The 21,460-nt window shown below is 45.1% G+C and overlaps 1 protein-coding gene across 1 annotated transcript; it reads left to right on the top strand.

Moving 5' to 3' along the window:
• Positions 1-606: 606 nt before the first annotated feature.
• sgpp1b (sphingosine-1-phosphate phosphatase 1b) lies at positions 607-19,822 on the top strand. The gene is made up of 3 exons (XM_015969035.3): positions 607-1,852; positions 11,219-11,308; positions 15,871-19,822. The coding sequence occupies exons 1-3, from the start codon at positions 1,088-1,090 to the stop codon at positions 16,420-16,422; spliced, it is 1,407 nt and encodes a 468-aa protein (XP_015824521.1). The 5' UTR covers positions 607-1,087; the 3' UTR covers positions 16,423-19,822.
• The last annotated feature ends 1,638 nt before the right edge of the window (positions 19,823-21,460 follow it).

Genomic DNA, 21,460 nt, shown 5'->3' with positions numbered 1-21,460 from the left:
AGTTGTTGATGTAAAAACAATCAGTTTTTTAGAGTTCAACTTTTTTTGTGGTTCAATATTTTATGCATAAACTTTGCTGAGTCAAATGCCTTTATTTTACAAAGAAGAACGCCTAAAACTACATCTAGTTTGTTATTTCTCCTCTGAATTTTGCTGAAATGACCAACATGGTTGGATGTTTCATGCATTCACCTTCTCTTTCTGTTGAGCATTTAAACCACTTTCACCATCTGAAAAACTGTTAAAATAATCACAATTAAGAGAGAAAAATGTACAAACAAAATGTCAAAAATATCTATTTTGACAAAAAAATTAATTTTAAGATAAATTATTTTAAAATGGGTTTAAAATGGGGTTGTTGAACATCTTTCGGGTGGTTTCTTGTCAAATAAAGTATTTTGAGTGACATGAGTTGTGTCTGTCCCAAAGAACTTGTGCTGAAAAGCGGCAAAAATGTAAGAAAAAGTAAAGAATATGTTTAAAAAGACTAAAACAAATAGGTTAGACTTAAAAAAATAAAATAACATTTTAAGAAAGGTAATTTCTTCTGTCCCTCGTCAATCCAGTAAGTTACGTTTTATAATGTGTTATTTTGTAGGTTTGGTGCTTACACATTTAAAATAAATCAAAGAAACTTAAACACGCTGTTTTCAATCACATTAGTGATTTATTTTTAAAAAACGGGAAGAAGAATCCCTTAATCCGAACTCCGTGGCCGCTAGGGGGAAGTGTTTCGTTTCAAAGCTGTTTTCCAACTGCTTTTACCTTAGTAGTAGTAATAGAAGAAGAACGAAAAGCTCACGTGTCCGAGCACACCTGAAGGCATCGCGGCGGCCGCGGTTTCAGCTGTCAGTAACTATAGGAGCTCCTCTGATGCACAGACGCATCGGGTGGAGTTTTCTGGGTCTCCGGACAACTTCCGCTCTACTTTAATTTCTTTAACACGCGATTTGTAACGGTTCGTGTCTGAGCACAGCTCAGGAAAGATGCGTGTTTGCGTTAGCAAGGGGCTAGCGTGCACTTCTGACTAACAGCCGAATCCGAGCGCTTCCTGGCGGCTACGACAGTGACTGAAAGCCGGTCCAGCATGGAGAAGATGAAGCAGCAACTCCGCTATCTACAAGACCCCAACCTCGTCGCCCGCTTTCAGCACTTGTGCGGGGTACGGGGGACTTTTCCCGGAGCCGTTTGTGCGGACAGTTGTAAGCCAGCGGACCAGACTCACTCACACAACAACGGGGTTTTCCATCCCCACATAACCGAAAGTTTAACGGGAGCAGGAGAAAGTATTCAGCCGAGGAGGAGGATTGGGGATGCGTCTACAAATCTAAAACACGAGATAGGAAATGCATCCCAGAACGGAGCCGCTGCGTCCGTGGCGGCATCAGCAGGAGATGCTGCCCCAGCTCGGGTCGGTCACGGTGCTGTCCGCCCGGGTTCGGGGTTAGAGGGGCTCCCGGGTTCCTCTCAGGGCAGCACGGTGAAGCCCCTCCGCAGAAACTCCCTGACAGGAGACGCGGGGCAAGAGTTCGTGATAGAGAACCGGCTCTTGTACTACTTGTTCACCTTCGGAACCGAGTTGGGCAACGAGTTCTTCTACATCACGTTCTTCCCGTTCATCATATGGAACGTTGAGGCGTTCGTGGGCAGGCGGCTGATCATGGTGTGGGTCTGGGTCATGTACCTGGGACAGTGCACCAAGGACGTGATCGGCTGGTCTCGGCCTGCTTCTCCACCCGTGGTGAAGGTGGAGGTGTTCTACAACTCCGAGTACAGCATGCCGTCCACCCACGCCATGTCGGGGACAGCCATCCCCTTCGCCCTCTTCTTCATGACCTACGGCCGCTGGGAGGTACTTAACACGCACGTCACTTCCTGCTCACTAACAGGAAGTGGTCTGGCATTTTTCACAACATCTGCAGCTCTGAAACAAACAAACAAAAAAAAAAACATAAACCATAGTTCAGCCAAGCTCATAGAACAGCCTACAGTCCATCTCTGGTTTTTGTAGTTTGTTTACGTGTAGTTCTGTAGTTTGCCAGCCCTAGCACTTCCTGTACAGCAGTCTGGTAGAAATCTAATAATATTTCTGCTGCAATAGTGTTTAAGTGTTTATACCATTAACTGCTTTGGAATATTTGAGGAAAGCTGCTTTATAACAATGCTGGTCTTGGCCTGGACTAGCCGTTAGCTCATCAATCGGAATGAATACCGCCTCAAACCAAGGCAGTTCAAAGAGCTGCCCACAACTACAACAACACATGTTTGAAGTCTTTCCACTTCATCGTGTCAGAACTATCACAACGACGAGCCTGCTGCTGCACACTCAACTGATTTAAACACTGTCTTACATTTCTGAAGAGATCCTGAGTCGGTGAGGTCGGTTTCTACTAGTCACCAGGTAACAATGCATCCAACAAAATGTTCTTTATGGTAAAAATGTCAAATATATGATGACTTATTTAGTAGGGATGTCCTGATGCAACTTTTTCACTTCCGATACGATACCGATATTGCAGCTTTCAGTATTGACCGATACCGATATCAATCCGATACGATATAAGCTCAAATCATACATACTTTTACCTATTTTGTGGTGTGAAATGAATGAAAGGCTTGATCAAGTGATATTAATAAATCGGAAAACAAGCGCCAATAACAGTAAGTATGAAAAAATGTCTTTTTTTGCCAATGGTTGCTAACATGTGAACCTTATTGAACTGCTTATATTGGAGATTTCTGATGCGGTCCGATTTAATCCGATGCAGTGGTTTTGGACTGATATCGAATTACTTAATATTATCGAAATGGGACATCCCTATTATTTAGTTCACACAACTTAATTTTTTTAAACACTGTAAGGTTGTTTATTTGTTAGCAATGCAAAATGCACTGAAACTGTCTCAGAGGACTGAGTTAAAGTATACTAGCTACTAGTGTTGTCAAAAAAATCGACACCTAGATATAAATCGATGCTAAAAGTGGTATCTAAATTAGATATTCCATCCCTGTGATATTGATATTATGGACTATTATTCACAGCCTTCTTCAAGTACACCGACACGCACGACAGCCAGATGCCGTAAAGCAGCCTCCGCCTCCCAGACAAACAGAAGAAGAAGACGCCGCATGGCTACATTGCAATTTCCCACATGAGTTGTCTCCGATCCAAGTTTTGTCTGCCAAATAAACAAACAAAAACATAAACAGCGAATTTGGGAGGCGCTTCACAGCCCAACTTAATTAGCATACCAAGTCCGACACGTAGTTGTATATTCACGCTTATGTGCTTAAAGGAAACTCCCGTTTATTGCAACCCGGACTTAATTTCTAGCATGCAGTACATTTGTTTACTCACGCTGACAACTTTGGTGCTACTTGGATTCCCCGGGGTATTTAGATCCATCGGCGAATCGCCATCAGTGTATATCCATATAACGGGTGCGGACGGGCACCCATGGTGCAGCCTCGAAATAAGACACTATCTGCACCAAAACCTCTCAGTGTCGAAAGGTTTTGTTAGGAATCATTAACGTGATTCCCCTGTTCATTTGGAGCGAGTCTGGGATTTCTAGACGTAAACAGACTGGCCGCGGCTAATCTAACCGGCGCTTTTAATGACGTCACTGCCGTGCGCCAATCTGTTTTTATTAAGATTACCGGTAGATGTACCTTTGTCCTACTGTGGAGAAATTCGTTTTCTCCTTTTATTGACCAACAGAGTTGTTCAAAAGTACAGAACAAAACATATGGCATTACATCTTATGACAACAATGCACCTTAAACAGAGTTTAAGCAGCAAAACATCACTCTGCAAATAGTGTATATATAGTGAGACAATTCATGATTTAAAGTGTTAACTTTCGCCAGTTTTTGTATGCACGTTTTAAAAAATGCTGATACTTGAAAGGTTTAAGCACTTGAGGAATGTTATTTTTTGAATAAACTTGTTCAATAAATTGGTGTTTTTAAATAGTACCGTAATCGAGTATCGAGTTTTTTCCCCCAGTATCGAATCGAGTTTGAAATTTTAGTATCGTGACAACCCTACTAGCTACTGCTGAGGTGTAGGATGTTTGTCATTTAGCTGTTTGGAAATAAAACCTAAAGCCAGCTGAGCTACAGGTAAACGTCACCGTCCTGTGTGCTCGTGCTCTGATTCCTGCACGCGTCCTGGCTGATGACATCACAAACGGACAGCTCCGGTTTGCAGATGCGTTCGCCACCAGATCACCTTGTTCCTGGCTGCAGTGTGAACCTACACACGGAGATGTTTCTCTCACTTCTGCTTTTGTGACAATCGCAAGTAAAAACAACAAAAGTAGAGTCTGTCCAGAGCAGCAGGCAACACCGTTACCGACGTTTCAGACTCGCTCGTGCTTTTAGAAGCTTCGTTTTTCTGTTTGTTTACTTTAATGAGAATAATGGATCCATGACGGCATAAAGCAGTAGCAGACAGGGAGAAACAGAAATGGATGACTATGTTCTGCACAGTTTTATGTTGTTTTTTTTTAAATGGCTAACTCATTTTACCAAAACACAGCCATCTGATCTGACTCCCCATGAATTTTTCATTCTTCGTGTAACCTGACTCACCAGGAGCTGTAGTCTGATTGTGTGATGTCATCGCTGTGGTGGACACTTTCTTCCTGACAGAGTTGGACATGATCAGGATGGTGGGGGTGTTGTGTAATCTGCATTTTATCCCAAAAACATAAATATTTTTTAATTTAATGATGCAGCGACATCATTTTCTATTCTTTATATTTTACTGATACTAAAGTGAAGACGGAGCCGTCTGGGATCGTTTGTGACCTGAAAGCTGTGATTAGCTGAAATGTTAATCTGCTGTATGAAGTACAAAGTCCACACAGCCCATAAAGCATCAAGAAACAAGCCACAGTAAAACAAAAGGTTATCGTAAGTTATTATATGAATAATAAAGTCAAATTACAGCAGCAAATTCTACATAATCACAAAACCATCTCAGTCAGGTTGGAAGACGGTTACGCTTGTGTAGCAAATGTTCTGTACTAATAAAGCTGTCTGGTCTTCTTCATTCAGCCGGTGGAGGGGTTGATAGTTCTCCTTTCAAAAAGGTTAAAGAGGGATGTGGTTACTGTTTACAATCAGGGAGTTTGTGAGGTTGCCAAATCTGCACCAAGCTAACGCTGCAACGCCAGTATTTGTAATTCAACACCGAGAAAAGCTTCAGAGTTGTTTAAAGAACCAAAGCCAACAAACAGGAGCGACTCAGAAGTTATTTCTTGTACCCCGAAGAAGCCACGGCATCTTTGTGTTGGACTCTAATATCAGAGGAAGCAGGCTAGAGGCTAACGTTGAGCTAACAACGGTAACGCAAATAGTCAGCTCTAAAAATATCTCAAGCTATGTTTTCAACAACTCAAAGTTACAGTGAAATGTGTGTGTGAAGAATAACGAGTCAATCGTGGCGTTTTTCTTCCTTTAATGAGTCGTTCAGAGCTGTAACAGCGAGCTAGCAGCAAGCCGGCAAACAACCACGCTTCCTGTAAGGCCAGAGATGAACTACCGTAATAAGTGTAGTAAGTGCTCCCTACCATCAAATGCTAGCACCAGATGTGACCGCAACGATAACCCTAATCACAGGATGTCGTTCCTGCAAATGGCACCTTTACCTGATGATTACTAGTTTTCCTTTAGAAGAGTGTCACAATCCCAGAATGATCGGTAGGTCGAGGCAAAGCAGCATCCAAATAAAATCCCACAGTCAGGATCGGAATGTAAAATGCAGTTTGGTAAAACAATAATATGGATGGTTCACTCTGAATTTATCAGGTCTTTATATTATTAGTGGCTGCAAACACCATTTTAGTGATTAAGGAGTAATGAACTGGTGCTAAAATAAAAATGGGTGCTGTTTTGACTAAAAGCTCATCCAGTTTTACCCAGAAATCTCGAAGGGTGATTCTCGGTAGCTAGCACTTGATGTTTGAGTTAGCTCCACAGTGCTAACAGTACTACTAATGTAAAGCCGTTTTCTGTTCATTCCCGCTAGTATTTCTACTCCCAACACGTCAAAAGTAATCCTGATTCAGAAACGAGCTGACACCATTGGAGATCATCATGCGCTTTTTCATCCTCCAATAAATCCCAGTTTGTTTCCATCTGGCCTGTAGGTCCTGAGTTCCTCCTCAACACTAGAGGGAGAAATGCAGACTCACCAAAATATGACTTTTCTGTGAAAAGCAAAAATTTCAACAACAGTTTTGACGTAAAAATGTCACCAGCAAAAATTCAACAACAAAACTCTTGTTGAATTTTTGCATTTTGAATGAAAGAAACTCCAAGTACTGATTTTCAGAGTAAAAATTCAGTGTTTAACAAAAGTCGTGTTTTGTGTTTGTTAAACCCCGAGTGAAGGGGGGACCGGTACCGCGGATGCTCTGGGAGGCTTCCTGCTGGCGGTCTGACGTGTCTGAGCAAAGCAGGAATGTTTGGGTGTAGATGGGCTGCGATCCGACCATCCTGCTCTCATCCCACCGCCCTCTTTTAGCTCCCAGTAACGTCAGCCAGATGTTGCTTCTGCTGGCAATGAAGTCAGACTCCGTGATGGAATGAAGTTTGTGCCTGGGACTTTATCCTCGGAACAAAAACAATCTTGCAAGCAGGCTTTGTGCTGAACTTCCTCCACTTAGCAGGAACTTTAGGTGGGAACGCTGCAACTCTTCCTGCTTGTTCCTTTGCTTTTGTTTTCTCACTTCCAAGTCTAGATTCTGTGCAAAGCAACAGTGTTGTCTTAGTTTGTCTGTTTTTATTTGTACAATAAAGGGAGGGGCATGTGGAGGTCCACTATGTTTACCATTAAAACGAGTCTCCAGTAATGCGAGCTGACTCACAAATGACCACTTCTCCTAAAGTTCAAGCATCCGGCGACCAGCAGCTCCCCTCAGAGCTTTAGTTTCCCTGCTAGAGAGTTTGTTTGAAACTTTAATCACATCTCAGAACTTAAGTTAATCTCTGGAATTGTTGCAGAGTTCCTTCATTGGCTGCCAGTCAACTTCAGGGTTCATTTCAAGGTCCTGGTTCTGGTCTATAGGGCCTTACATGGACAAGCACCATCTTACATTGGTGATCTTCTCAGTCCCTACACCCCCAGCAGGTCCCTGAGGTCCAGTGATCAAAGCCTACTGGTTGTGCAGCACCAGGCTAAAGGTCAAAGGTGACAGATCATTTGCTGCTGTGGCCCCCAGACTCTGGACCTCTCTCCCCCTGAGCCTGAGATCAGTGGACTCAGTGGTCTCCTTTAAAAAGCAGCTGAAGACTCACTTGTTCAAGCTGGCTTTTGTATGACCTTCTTCACCTCTCTCTCTTTATTCTGCTCTCCCCACCTATCCCACCTTCCTCAGGATCCACTGATTTCCCTCTTTCCTATTCACTCTCTCTCTTTCTTAACATTTTTAATCACAATTGTCTATTTTTTGCTAATTTAAAATATATTTTTAACCATTTTCTAAATTCTTTTTTTATTTTTACATTTTTTGTTTTTGTGAAGCGCCTCATGATTTTTATCTTCAAATGCGCTATAGAAATGATCTTTTTAGGCCCGAGCAGCAAAAGCGCTGTGAAGGCCCCTTGTATCTGCTCTGTTTATTTTTCTTCCGCCAAGTAAATTGGTTTTTTGGAGGCCTCAGCATACCTGACAACTCAGGAATTTTTGCACACATGTCAGGCGTGGTGTAAAATTTTGCATTTTAAACGTCCCAAAAACATCGCAATGAAACTAGCTCCACAGCGCCCCCTAGAATGTGAAAAATACCCCCCTCCATAAACCTTAGTTTATCGTACAGTTATGAAATTTTGTACACTTATAGTACTCAACAGTCCGCACAGAAAAGCCTCTTGCAACCATGGTCAACATCAAACAGGAAGTCGGCCATTTTGGTTTGAAGTGGTGATTTTGACCCCGTTTTGGCCGTTTCTGATTGATTTACTCGATCATTTTTCGCACGATCGTCTCGAAATTGTGGGAAATTGCTCAGAAGGGATGGGCGATCAAACAGAAAAAATGAAACTGACTTTTCGTATATGCTGAGGAGGGGTGACCAGGCCTCGAAGTTAAACTACTCGCCAAAAAATATAAGTGGCTATGACTTCATACTCGAATAGAGTAGAGTTACAAAAATCTCTGTGGTCATTCGACATCTAGCCACAAACTAAATTAAATTCACACCAAACTGCACACAAATGATTGTTGTCAACCTACAAACTTCTTCATGGAATATTTCCTGAATTTGGGACAGCGCCCCCTAGATATAATAAAACCTTTGAAACTTCTACAAAAAAGCTCCAAACTATATCAAACATGGTGGGAGTCATCACACAACTGCAATCAACACGTGTGTGTGCTCACTCATTCAAATCACTGTAACTCCACCCACTTACAGCCTTTTGGCTCTAGATAGCACACACACAACATTTGATTGATGCCAAATTAACAGAAAACCATTTTTGTCAACCAAAGCTGACCTCAATGGGATTTTTCTGTGGTTGGTCACAGTGCCCCCTAGATAACTTTAACCTTCAATGACTTGTAAAAACGTGGTCGGAATAGCATTCAACTTGGTCTGTGTCATCACAGCACCAGTGTTGTAAAGATGGAGTATCCCCTAGTGGTGAGACATGTAATTAAATGGTGGGCTCCGAGAAGATGCTGAGTCAGGGGGAGGTGCAGACGAGGAGACCGTTTGCGGTTTCTGGTGTCGGGGTGGTCGATGTTTATGTTCAGCGGACGTTCCCGGGTGCACCAGACTGCCGGCCAGGTTGGAGCGGTGTGGATCTACGAGGGCCGAACGATGCTGCTTGCAGCTTTATACTACTTCTTCTTCTTCTTCTTCTTTGGCAACCCGGGTTACAGTTACAGTTACAGTTGAAGGGGACAAATTCTGCAACAATTACGGTTTTCATCCTTTTGTGCTGCCATGTGGTTCTCTGCATGCTCTGTAAACTCTCCACATTTTCTGTCGGTGTTTGGGATTTGGAATTATGTACCTAAAAGAGCCGTTTCGAAGCATTCCCGTTTGTGATGTCACAAACAGGGAATTCACACCAAACCACCTTGTGTGTAAGAGAGCTGCTGCTGGAGGAGTGGCAGCTCTGCTACAAGCCCCTTCCCTGTATGTTGGAGCTTCTCAGCTTATAGCAGCATAAGTGGGGGATGGGTGGGCGTGGCCCTGAAATGGCTCATTGTGGAAGGTACTGAAACTATCCAAAATAAAACAGCTGAAATTGCCTCATGTGAGATGGATTTAGTGTCAAGAACTTCATAAACAAGTTTGGTTTGATATCAACTTTAGAGCCATTATAACTTCATTAATGGATGTTATTTGTCCTGCAACCATCAAGACCTTTTTTATTTCATCCTTCATAATCTGAACCACGTCACCTTCACTCTGGTGCCTCTCCGTCCGTCACCGTGTTTCGTCAGCTCAGAAAATCCAAAGGAACTGTTTTAGTCTGAGCCATAAACTCTAAAAGCTGCTGCTCACAAGGCCAAAGAAAAAGTCTGATTTAAACATGATCTGATTCATATGTAAAATCTCTAAAATTCACCATTCGTCCAACCATTCATAAATGGGTCTTTAGCCACAAATCCCTGTAAAATAATCCAACTGTCCCATGAATGGGAGCAGCAGTCGTCATCTGTCATGATCTATTCATGTCTGATCCCACAACACTTCCTCACAACCAATGTTAATCCTCCTGAAATAATCCCTGATGGATCCCCTTCATCTGACCAGTAACTCAAACCGTGTTGGTTACGGCTCTCTCTGGCCGTACAGACGCATTTCTGTCCTGTTTGTATATTTGTCATCCAGAGCAGGATAATCTCACATTCTTGATTATGGATTACACTTTTGGACCATTTTATGTGTTATTTGGTTGAAAACTGAAATACCAAACATTATTTCTAAGAGTGACCTGATCCAGGAATGCAGCGCAACAACAACACGTTACAGCGAAAGCACAATGACAAAGAAGGAAAACAACAGCGTTACAAAAGGTTTGAACTTCACAGATTAGGATGATTCAGCGACTAAAGCAGCTACATTTGCTCAGAGACATGTCCCATGAAGACATGAGCGATGTGCTTGCTGCACGTGCTGCTTCCGCATGGTTACAGGTGAACCAATGTGGATCAAAAGCTCGTTTATGCCAGTAATTAATCTTAAAGCTGAAACTAATCTGTGAGACGGACTCGGTCCATGCAAATCCAGATGGTTCAGCTTTTGTTAGTTCTAACTGATGGTTATGGCTTACAGCTGATGAAAACCCCACATTCAACATCTCAGACTACTAGAAGATTGGTTCAGTGGTCTAGACTCTTAGTGTCACTCTCTGGTCAGCTAATGACCCCAGAACACCTGCAGAGGTGTCCCGAGCCTTTAGATGGTCTCTCAGTCTAAGATGGATTACTGAAATAAACGGACTTTCGGACCTTATTAGCATTTTTTTCAGTTTCACCCGCATGTCGGATTTACCTGTGATGCTTTTCTGGTCTGGCTGCTGAGAGCAGTTGTAGAGCACGGAGGACTCGGGGCTCTGTTTGCCACCAACCCAGATTACGTGTCTGAAGGTCAATAATCTGTCAGAACCGTAAAGCTGGTGTGTGAGCTCTGTGTTTGGACTGGATTGAAGTATTTGTTCAGTAGATCTGTCTAAACATTTTTACTTCTTTTATCTGCCATCATCATTCCTCGTGCCACCTTGTTAGCAGCTGATTGGTGGATAAATGCTGCGTCTTCCTGCTGTTCTGGTTTCAGATCAGGTGGATCTGTAACGCAATGCTCCACTGAAATATTTACGATGCTGTCTGAGTCCTGTACGTGTTGGCAGCTTCTCACCTAGATCTCCGTACAGTTGGACCAGGAGCTGTTTTAATGTGATCAGAGAGTGAAGGGTCCATGTTTGACTGACCTCCAGCAGCAGAACGGAGAGCTGGAGTAGCTCCATAACTCCTCTGGAGGTTTTCCTCTTTAAAACCATCAAACTAAGTACGTCTGATTTCTCCCAAAAACAGTTTTTCATGAAAAAATTCTAACGTCTCACATTCATCTAAAGCCCCAAATAGTGATTATAGCTGAAGTTGTTTGTTTTTGACGCTGCTGGTGTTGAAATGCCTCATAACTGTTTCTGGTGGTTTGTCTTGACTGTGAGCCGTCTCCTGTCTCCTCCTCAGTACCCGTCCACGTTGGGCTTCAGCTTGGCTCTCTGCTGGTGTCTGCTGGTCTGCAGCAGCAGAATCTACATGGGAATGCACTCAGTCCTGGTAAGTGTGACCTCTACCTGAGTCCATATGTTGGTGCTTCACTCTGCCCAAGTCTCCTCCCCTTCCATGGGTCCCCTGAACGGAGCTGTAAAAGGTGTTTTCTAATCCGCTTTGCCTCTCTCCCTGAATCACACGTATGTTGTACTTCAATTTAAATGATGATAGTTAAGTGTTTTGATTATGTCAGTCCTGTAATTTGAGGTTCATTTGCTTGTAAAAAGTAATTAAATTGACTACAAGTTGGACATTGCACATAGGGAGCCTAAGCCACGCCCACCTACTTCCTCACCACGGATTCCCCGAAGAACAAAAAATTGAACACAAGTCAACGGGGCTAAAAACGCTATTTTCTACCTCCGCTTGTTTTGTTCCATGGATTTCACACATGATGTCTGTAAATTTTAAAGACACATTTTGATACCAAGAATGCGCTTATTTTCAAACGGGGGGAAACGCTATTTTAGGTTTTATGTGAAAATAAGTCCCAAACTACAAATGCGCCTCATGAAAGTGACGTCATCGAACCAGACATGGAGAAAACTGAGGGAAAAAGGCTGTAAGTTCAGCAAACTTCCCACAGGAGGAAAGATCCACCATAAATCTGGCCATGTGGTAAGTAGCAGCTACGCTAGGGGGGAGGAGCTTATGTGGTGATGTCACATATGCGACGTGCCGATTTCTGGTGTGTAGTCACGCTAATTACGAACTTTTACAAGCTGATAAATCTCATAGTACAGGATAGCGAAACACCCATCATTAGTTTTCATTTAAACTGCAGTACAACACGCGTGATCCAGGGCGTGAGGCAAAGCGGGTTAGAAAATGGCTCTTTAGCCTCCTTCAGGGATCCATAGCCCCATTCCCACCTGTACCGGGTCGGCCCGGGCCGGGTAGCGTAGGTTGTTTACATATCTGGGTGGCCTGGAATTTTCCCGGGCCAACCAAGGCTCATTCTCGGCCCTCTTCCCGAGGGGTACTGCTTCAGGCCGACCAGGGCCAACACGCCCACTGCTGACAGCAAATTCACACCTTCCATTAGAGCAAGCCTCTGATTGGTGGGTAGAATCAGCCCATTCACACCTTCCATTAGAGCAAGCCTCTGATTGGTGGGTAGAATCAGCCCACATGGGCTTAAGACAAGGATGTGTGGAATCAACCGGGCCAGGCTGGGGCCGACTGGGGCTACCCGGCCCGGGCCGACCCGGTACAGATGGGAATGGCCCACATGAGGGACTTGGGCTCCCTCTGTGACGTCACAGCGAAACCGCCTCTCCCCAGCGTAGCTGCTACGTATCTCCACGTTTTCTCCACGTCTAATGCTCCTTTTTTCATCCTGGAAGAAGGGTGTGAAGCTCGCTGGACTCGCAGCCCTTCTCCATGTCTCGCTTAATGACGTCATATGGGTTGGACGGGCATTGCTGCATATTTTCACACAAAACCTAAAAGAACTTTTGCCGCCTGTTGTAGATGAGAGCCTCTAAACAGGTTTAAAATGGTGTGGAATCAATGGTTCATAACAAACGGGATCAGAAAGACCTTATTGGCTCATAGACTTCCATTCATTTTTCCTACAGTAGAGGACCCGTGGTCTGGATGGAGATGGGCGTGGCTTAAGCTCCTCATAGGCCACTCAGAAGTGCTGCTACTCACATGTAATGGCCCATATACTAATAATAGTAGTAATAATACTAAGTTACTCCACTTGGTCAAAAAAAGTCCTCCTGAGTCTAAACTAAGCAAACAGGTAGGAGCCTCCTATTGGCTGGTTACTGCAGGGGGTGGTCCTTCAGCGGGTAACAAGTTATTTAACCTCAACCCGTGCATTGGTTAGCTTCTCACAGGGCCGGGTGATCTGGCCTCAAATCAATATCACGATGTACTGAGCAGTTCACCGCTATAACAACAGAGGATAATTACCCGGATGGGGCGGAGTCACATGACTCCGAGAGCAACCTGCACACAACTTTTGTTTTTCTTTACTGAGTAAACCAACATGGGCGAGAAGACGCTGGTATCGGTACGTTTTTAGTTCGTTGCCCTCCTCTAGCTTCTCGAATCTGATCAACCACGTGGAAAGTCTTGTCCCATGGTCGAGGAAGACTCGTTTTGCTCCTAACTGATCAACGTTTGAACCGTGGTCATAAAAAAAACATGAGACGCCATTTATGTCGCTCTACATACCCTTCAGTGAGACTCCCGTACAGATCAGGATGCCAGGTCCACGACCTTCCTCTGGTACTGGAGCCGATGAAACGGCGTCGACAGCACGACAAACCAGTCTTTGGATAGTCTCCAGGTAAAGAGCGACAGGTGTTTCACAGCGTCAGAAGGGACCCCCCTTTGGGTCAGCGGGTTCAGCTTTTATTCTGAAGGAACCGTTGTTTTGTTGATAACAGCGACAGGATCTCCCAGCTTGGCAGTTCTAGCTTAAAAAGGGAAGTATAGATGGCCGGTCCATACTTCACTTAGCATGCGGTGAACTTCAGGGGATCTTGAGATCTCGTTGAATTAAATAGCTCCTTCATCACGTTACAGAAGGGTAACTCTTGCAGCGCACTTTAAACAGTGGTTTTATGTTTATTATGTTTATTTATGTTTATTTATTTGGCAGACACTTTTATCCAAAGCGACTTACAATTCATAACCTATAGGGCACGTTGTGATCTGTGGGGGAACCCGGAGGAGACCCACGCATGCATGGGGAGAACACGCAACTCCACGCAGAAAGGCCGCAGCCGAGTTTCGAACCTGCGACCTTTGTGCTGCGAGGCAACAGTGCTAACCACTGCGCCACCATGCAGCCCGTTCCGGATCATGATGGGTGAAGCTCCTCATGCAGTAACACTGCATGTGTCTGATTTAGCTGGTTAAACGTGTTTATTGTGAAGGGGAAAGTCGAGGGCGGTTCCCTCCTTCCAGCTATGGTAGGTAGGAGAGTGAGTGCTGCTCACTACGCTCCGAACAACCAGAGCAAACGTCACGAACGTCTGCGGAGCAGCAGGACCTCTCGTCCAAGCCGCCGTCGGGGTAAAAGGACGGCACGGAGACCCGTTTTCCAGCGTTTTATAGTTGTTGGGTTTCTTGGGTGTGCTTCATGTTCAGAGCCGTGTCTGTGATCAACGTGCTTGGACCTGTGCTCCAGCGTCAGGCTGGCAGCTTCATCAGTTCTTAGTGGAAGTCTTTAAAAGAATCGGTGTGCCTGTAAAAACCTGCTCGTGCGTTTCGTCAGCAGCGCTGATGAACTAATATAAGTGAGTGGGTGTGCGCCGCCCAAGCCCCGTAGCTCTAAAGCATTATGAGATGCCAGCAGATGCTTTGATGTCCTCAAACAGAAGATCAGCCAGGATCTGGTGTGACGCTCGTGAGCTTCCACTGTGGTAGCAGGAGTGGGATCAGAGCCCTGGGGGAGGTCCGGGTCACGTTCAGGTCCCAGACAGGAAGTTGAACGAGGCGGTGGAGGTGTCTACCAGACGTTACCGGACCGAGAACGAGCGGCGGTTCCACCGCGAGGAAAAGCAGAGTGTGAATTATTTACACACGTCTGATCTGTCGCAGCGTTTACGGCGTCAGGGCAGACCAGACCACAGAGAACTGCTTTGTAAGCCTCTTGAAAGGTTGATGTTTACATGGACTTTAGTAAAGACCATCATGTCCACCTCGCCCAGCACAGCCCCACTCTCAGAGTCGAGCTTAAGCTAACATGATCTGAACTCTGGATCAAATTGGCAGAGGTTTTAGTTCCACGTAAGCTGAGCTAGTCCTCCTCGGTGACGGCTGGAGGCCTGTTCTGTTTCAGCTACATGGTGAGTCCCTCCTGGGCTGCTCTGGTGAAGGTTCTGCTGCAGACGAGGCTAAAACTCCCAACATGCATGGTTTCTGAGTGGGTTAGTGTGTGTGTGTGTGTGGGTGTGTGTCCTTGTGTCATGTTTCTAACCGGCCTGAGCAGGACTGCGTGGGTAGTGAGTAATCACTGATCTTTGGATGAAACTGTTTCTAAATGGCCACTATGTTGTCCCGTGGAGGTCAGAGAGCTGCAGCTTTTATGACGGTTACATCTGAAGGACAGCTGATAAATGTTTGCAGATCTAATAGTGCGTACTTTAAGGGCCACCACAGCCTGATGAGAGGTCACTGTTCTCTTCCTGAGCACAGCTCCGCCCCGTTTCCTCCGCTGCCGTTTAGACTTCCTGTCTTTGTGCAGCGCACAAACCCAGCTCAGAGCCACGGGGAAGGGTTAGCACTAGCCGTGGAGGTCTGGAAGGCTGCAGAAGCAGGAAAGCAGCGGCTTGTTTACTGCTGGCTCAGTAAAGGAACAGCCGTAATCAGAACTTGGTGTTCGAGTCCAGAGTTCACGGCCACGTGCAGCTCTCTGGTTTCCTGTTTCCCGTCAGCACTCCTCAGTGTCCGGGCCCCTTCACAACAATAAGCATGCCTGTATCTGGTGGAGAGGGTGTGTGGGGTCACCGTGGGGGTGCACGTGTTTGGTGATGGAAGTCTCAGCAGGTCTGGCTGGCGTCACCGTTTAAGTTCTCATCCTTTGTGCTTGTGTCTGTTTCCTCCAGGATGTCATTGCTGGCTTCCTCTACAGCCTCCTGATCCTCCTCTTCTTCCTGCCGGCCCTGGACCTGATCGATGGCTTCAACCTGACGTGTCGCTACGCTCCTCTCATCATCATCTCCCTCCACCTGGGCTTGGGCCTCTTCTCCTTCACCCTGGACACCTGGAGTACTTCTCGGGGAGACACTGCTCAGATCCTGGGTACCGGTGCGGGTGTGGCGCTGGCGTCCCACGTCAACCACTACCTGGGCCTGCTGCCAGACCCGACGCCGGACCAGCTGCCTTTCACTATGCCGGTCATCAGCGCCAGCTTAGTGGGCGTGGCCTTGCTGCGGCTGGTTCTGGGAGTGCTGGTCCTGGTGGCTACGCGAGCTCTCATGAAGCTGCTCACTATCCCGCTGGTATGCTGGGTGTTCGGCGTTCCCAGCGGGGACACGAGGAAGGCCCGGCAGCACATGGAGGTGGAACTGCCCTACCGGTACCTCGTCTACGGGACAGTGGGCTTCAACGTGCTCTTCCTGGTCCCGCTGCTCTTCTCTTACGTACGTCTGGGATGACCAGCTTCAGGGCGTGATAAGGTCACCTCAGTGTTGTTGTGATGCAGACTTTAGCGCTGACGTGTCCTACTGGCTCAGGTTGTTACCAGAGCAGCCTTAAGGGGTGGGGGGCGGGGGGCTCAGGGCTAGCTAAACCATCAAACCTGTGGTGAGTGAAGCCTCTCTTATTTTTACTGATAAAACCCAGACGGCAGCAGTGGGAGATGAACCTGTAAATATCCCATCTTTATTGTTGCCCTCTGGTTCAACGATGCTTTCGTGGTTTCTGTCTGCAGCTCAAACGTCTAGCTTGTTCTGATCCGCTCAGGCACGAGAAGAGAAGCTAGAACCAGACCCGAGTAGCCGATGGATTGTTGGCTCCCTGAACAACAAAACTCACAGTAGCCGACCTTTGACCCCGACACTGTGGCGTCTGCTAGTCAGAGACCTATGAACTGTGTGTGTCTCACTGAGGGAGTGGGCTGTGGTTGCACTTGTGGAGCTCTCTCCTCTGAAGTTAACGACTGAAAGGCAGCAGCCGTGGAGCCGTTCCACGTTTTTATGATAGCTCAGTGATTAGATTCCCTTCTTCTGCTCTTGTGAGATTGTTGTGACTTCATCTACTGAAGCTCCGCTGTGCTCTAAAGGGAGGAGACGAGGCAGAGTGACTCGAGGTGAGAAGGAAGTATAAAGTTATACTTCAGCCTTAGAGATGACGGTTTGATCGTGTCAGGTCTGCCAGGTTTTCCCTCCCAAACCTTTGATCCAAGGGTTTCGCCCTCCTCCCGTGTTGCTCTTCTTCTCTTCGGCTCCACTAGACAGGCAGCAAGTTGGTTAATAAAAACCAAATCAGTGATTCGTGAGTTTGTCAGGTCTTCCTAGCTTCCTTCTAAAGCTGAAGCACTCCCAGGTCACCTCTAGTCACGGTTGTGCAGTTATCCACGTTATATTCTGGTTTCAGCTTGTAACCGTCGCTAAAGTGTGACACGGGTATGAGTCATGTTATTTTTCACATTCCGCCTCGCAAGCATGCTTTTATTTGTTTGTTTTCTCTTTTATTTTGTGGTGTGGTAGCGACCACATCCCCAAGAAAAAAGCTGTCTGAATGAGAGCAGCTTTTCTCTGTTTTATCAAGGGGGCGGAGCCAGGCTCACCCCTAATAGCCTCGACTCTGCCACCCACTGGCAGGAAAGGGCAACTGCAGTCTGCTGGAGATTTTAGACTCATCTAAACCCTTCTTTGTGGCAGAAGTTAAACTTTAAACAGCCATTTTGATGCAGACAGCCAAAAATTTCAGTTTTGAATGAGGAAAATATTTGTTCATTAGTTTCAAAAGGGACCATAAAACCAACTAAAGTTCAAGCAGTCTTCAGTCATCCATTAAAGATCTAGCTTTGTGTTTGTTTGGAGCCTCTGAGTAAAGTAAAATGTTAACGGTGTTAGCTTAGATTTATTTTTATTTTTGTACTTTTGTGTTTCACTCTGGGTCCAAACCAGCAGAGCCAAGGGCACACAGCTGATGGTCTGAGTGGTGTTTGGAGGAAGGAGGTCAAATGTTGTGATCAACTTAAAGCACCTGATGGTTTGTTTTTGTAACAGCTGACTGGAAGTTCATGAGCTCACACGGTTTCTCTGTGACCCACACCTTTTGTCCTAAGGGCTGTTGAGGAGCATTTATAGTCAGATTTGTACACTAAATCTGTGAGAATATTGATATTTTTCTGTAGTTTTGGCTCATGAAGCACCATCAGATGATCTGTTAGCGGTAGAGAATGAAAACCTTGAAAGAAGTTTCTTTCTAACACCAGAGTTGAGTTTGTTTATATGAATAGAATCCTTTTTTATGTTCAGACGCATCTATTAGAAACGTTGCAGATGTCCCAGGTGGGCTGGTGAACCAAAGGCTTCTGAACACACACACACACACACACACACACACACACACACACACACACACACACATGCCTTGTTTCTTGCTGATGCTGCATTCAGGTGCTGCAGGACACATTTAATCTCTAAACTGGGAAGAAACGTGTATTTTTCTGTTATTGCTTTTATTATTTACGGTACTGATCTGATCTAAATGCACTGTTCCCAGAATGCACTGGTCCCCTCCTCTCCAAGCTGGGCTTCCTGTAGGAAGTTGGTCCTAAATGTTCATTTCAGGTCGTGTTTCCACGAGGACAGTTTTGTTTGTGTTTTTGTTTTTGGATGAAGGAAAACCACTATTTCTTAGCTGATGGTTTTGGTTCAGCAGAGTGAAAGTAATCCGTTTAAATTTTATTTAAAGGATTTGTTTTCTCCAACAGGAAGAGGAACCAAGAATTGAAACTGTGATCTGCTTTTTGATTTAGAAATTGAAATGTGCCTGATCAGTTAAAGGCGCGGTTGTGTGGGACAGTAATAACCCGACTCGGGCTGATTTCACTTCCTGTGGCGTGGTGTCCTGTGTGCCCGACAGAAGAAGCTCATCAGATAAATGCAGACGTTTCCGAACTGGCTGGTAAAGAGCAGAGTTTGTGATTGTTGTTAAAAGTCCGGTGTTTCCTGACGGGACGTTTTTGAGGGGAAGTGAGAGAACATGAGATGACACCAAACCTCCATGCTGTCTCAGAGTGGAACAATCTCATTTAATCTGCTTGGTAAAAAAAAAATGAAATCATAAATAACTATAATAAACAGTAAAGACGTTTGCACCCATCCCAAAAACCCGACAAAACTCAGGTTATATCAGAGATCTTCTCCCTTACAAAATCCTATGTTGTTGCTGGAATTTGACATACTTATTCAGTATGAATGGGTTTTCAGAGGGGATGGAAGTTTTTAGTTTTATAAGTTTTTTATTGTTTTTATTAGTTAGAAAACCTAATAAAACTTAAAAGTAAGCTCTGTTTTTGAATCTGATGACAAACGGGAGGTACGCCCGACTGTCTCTTACAGCAGAAACCTGAATGGTCCCACTCTGCTGCTCCAGGATGGACGTGTTGGTGGTTCTGTTTGGTGGAGGTGCCTTCAGGTTCCTTCTATCGCGAAGACAAACTCAACTGTTCTTCTGCTTTCCACGTCCTTAAATTGCCTCTGCCCCTCAGGAACAGCTCTAGTGAAATGTCTCTGTGGTTCCTGCTCTTTGCACTTTAGCTGCCCCCCCCGAAGTTTCCTGATTTCACACAAAAGTTAATCCAACACTCGTGACATGTGACTTATCACAAATGTCGAATTTTAACAGTTATTGTCTGGATTTTCTCTTCCAAAGCTGATTCCTGCTCTGATTTAATAAAGTTCTGCACATGGGCGTGAACCTCCGAGTGAGGTTAATCTTATGCAGTTTGACAGTAGTTTTCTAAACATTTGCAGGGTTGATGTTAGATTGCAACAAAATGAGATGTTTGTAATGAACTAAAATAAAACTGAGGAAATAAAACTATGTCTCTCCTCATTAATGGTTTGTTTAAGGGACAGAGGCTGGTGATCTACAGACGTGGACACAATGGATCTCTGCAGCGTGTCGGGGAAGAGTAATCTGCTGTTGGGGGCACTGGGTCGACAGCAACAGGTCAAAGTAACAGCAGGGCCCGAGCTTCCAGTGGAACGTCGTCCGCACCTTGAATGAAAGACAGATGTAAACAGATAATCCTCGTTACCATACCACTTTATTTATACAGCACATTTAAAATGCAGCGTGAGAGCTGACCAGTTGTGACAGAAATGCTAAATTATCCCCAGTGGTATCTTCTCACGTCCACACAGTGAGGGTTCCGCAGTGGGATCAGCTTCTCTCTGGTTTAACCAGTCTGAAAGCTGCTTTTGCTGCCACCTGCTGGACGCCGGAGAACTATCACTCGGTATGTTAGAGATGTGAAAACTTTACATATTTCAAGAAAACGATCCTAAATGTTATTTCAGTTTTTCACCCATAACAACACATCATTACATTTACTGATTCACAACGGTCTGACCTGTCCCAGGTGGAGAGGACACCATTAGGAATAGTTTTACAGACATGCGATGGTCTCTAAAGAACAGGAGAAAAATCAGGACAACGCTCATCACTCGTGATGGTCAGCAGTAACCAACACATTCTGATCCTATTGATGTAAGGGTGTTTAGCAGCTCAGTGGCCTAGTGGTAGAGTGTCCACCCTGGAAGATCAGAGTTCAAATCCCGGTTGGGTCATACCAAAGACTTTATAAAAATGGGACCTAATACCTCCCTGCTTGACACTTGGCTTTAAGGGTTGGATTGGGGTTTAAACCACCAAATAGTTCCCGAGCGCAGCCACTGCTGCAGCTCACCGCTCCCCACGGGGATGGGTCAAACACACCAGAGGGTGTGACAACTATGGGCCTTTAATCTTAACTTTATTCTTTAAACTGTCACATTGTGTGTATCTGCTCTGTCTTCTCAAGCCCCAGTGCTGCTACTGACCCAGGATGATGGTGGTTACCAGCGTACGAATTACACAGATGCGACCTTGTTCTTACCCTGATCCCCAAAAATGGCTTGAAACGGCCCTGGGTGTGGGCCTAAGCTTCGATCTGAACTGTATCAAATACATAAATAGTACATGCTTATAGATAGTTGCTTTATAAAGTTAAAAACATGTAGTGGGATAAATCCATCCACATTTTCTTTTTCAAATAATTGTTTTGTTTTCTTCATTTTTATTTGACCATTTTTCTGTCCCGTCTATCTCTTTTCTTCCTGCATCTTCTCTCTCTCCTGCAGAAAAACGGCTGCCTGGTTTCCTGTAGTTTCACCTCCTGAGTTACTTTTCAAATAAGCAAATCAAAGGGATCTACCTAACGCAATAATAGCGGAATGCTCGCTGCGTGCTGGTGAGACACTGGAGCTCAAAACAGGCGATGCGCTCCACAGCGCATCAGGCACAAAGGATAAAAAACACGAGAGGATATGAGCTGATAAACTATCGTGTGTTAACTGAATTTGTTTGTGGTGCATGGCGACACTTTGAGAACGCTAATGTGGCCGTGCACAGGAGCGAGCTTCCTGGCGCGCAACAACAATCAGCGCTCTGCATCCTCCCCACTCAGAAGAACCC

This window comes from Nothobranchius furzeri, chromosome 18 (genome assembly GCF_043380555.1).
Source record: "Nothobranchius furzeri strain GRZ-AD chromosome 18, NfurGRZ-RIMD1, whole genome shotgun sequence".
Taxonomy (NCBI): Eukaryota; Metazoa; Chordata; class Actinopteri; order Cyprinodontiformes; family Nothobranchiidae; genus Nothobranchius; species Nothobranchius furzeri.
This window is presented reverse-complemented; position numbering and strand designations above follow the sequence as displayed.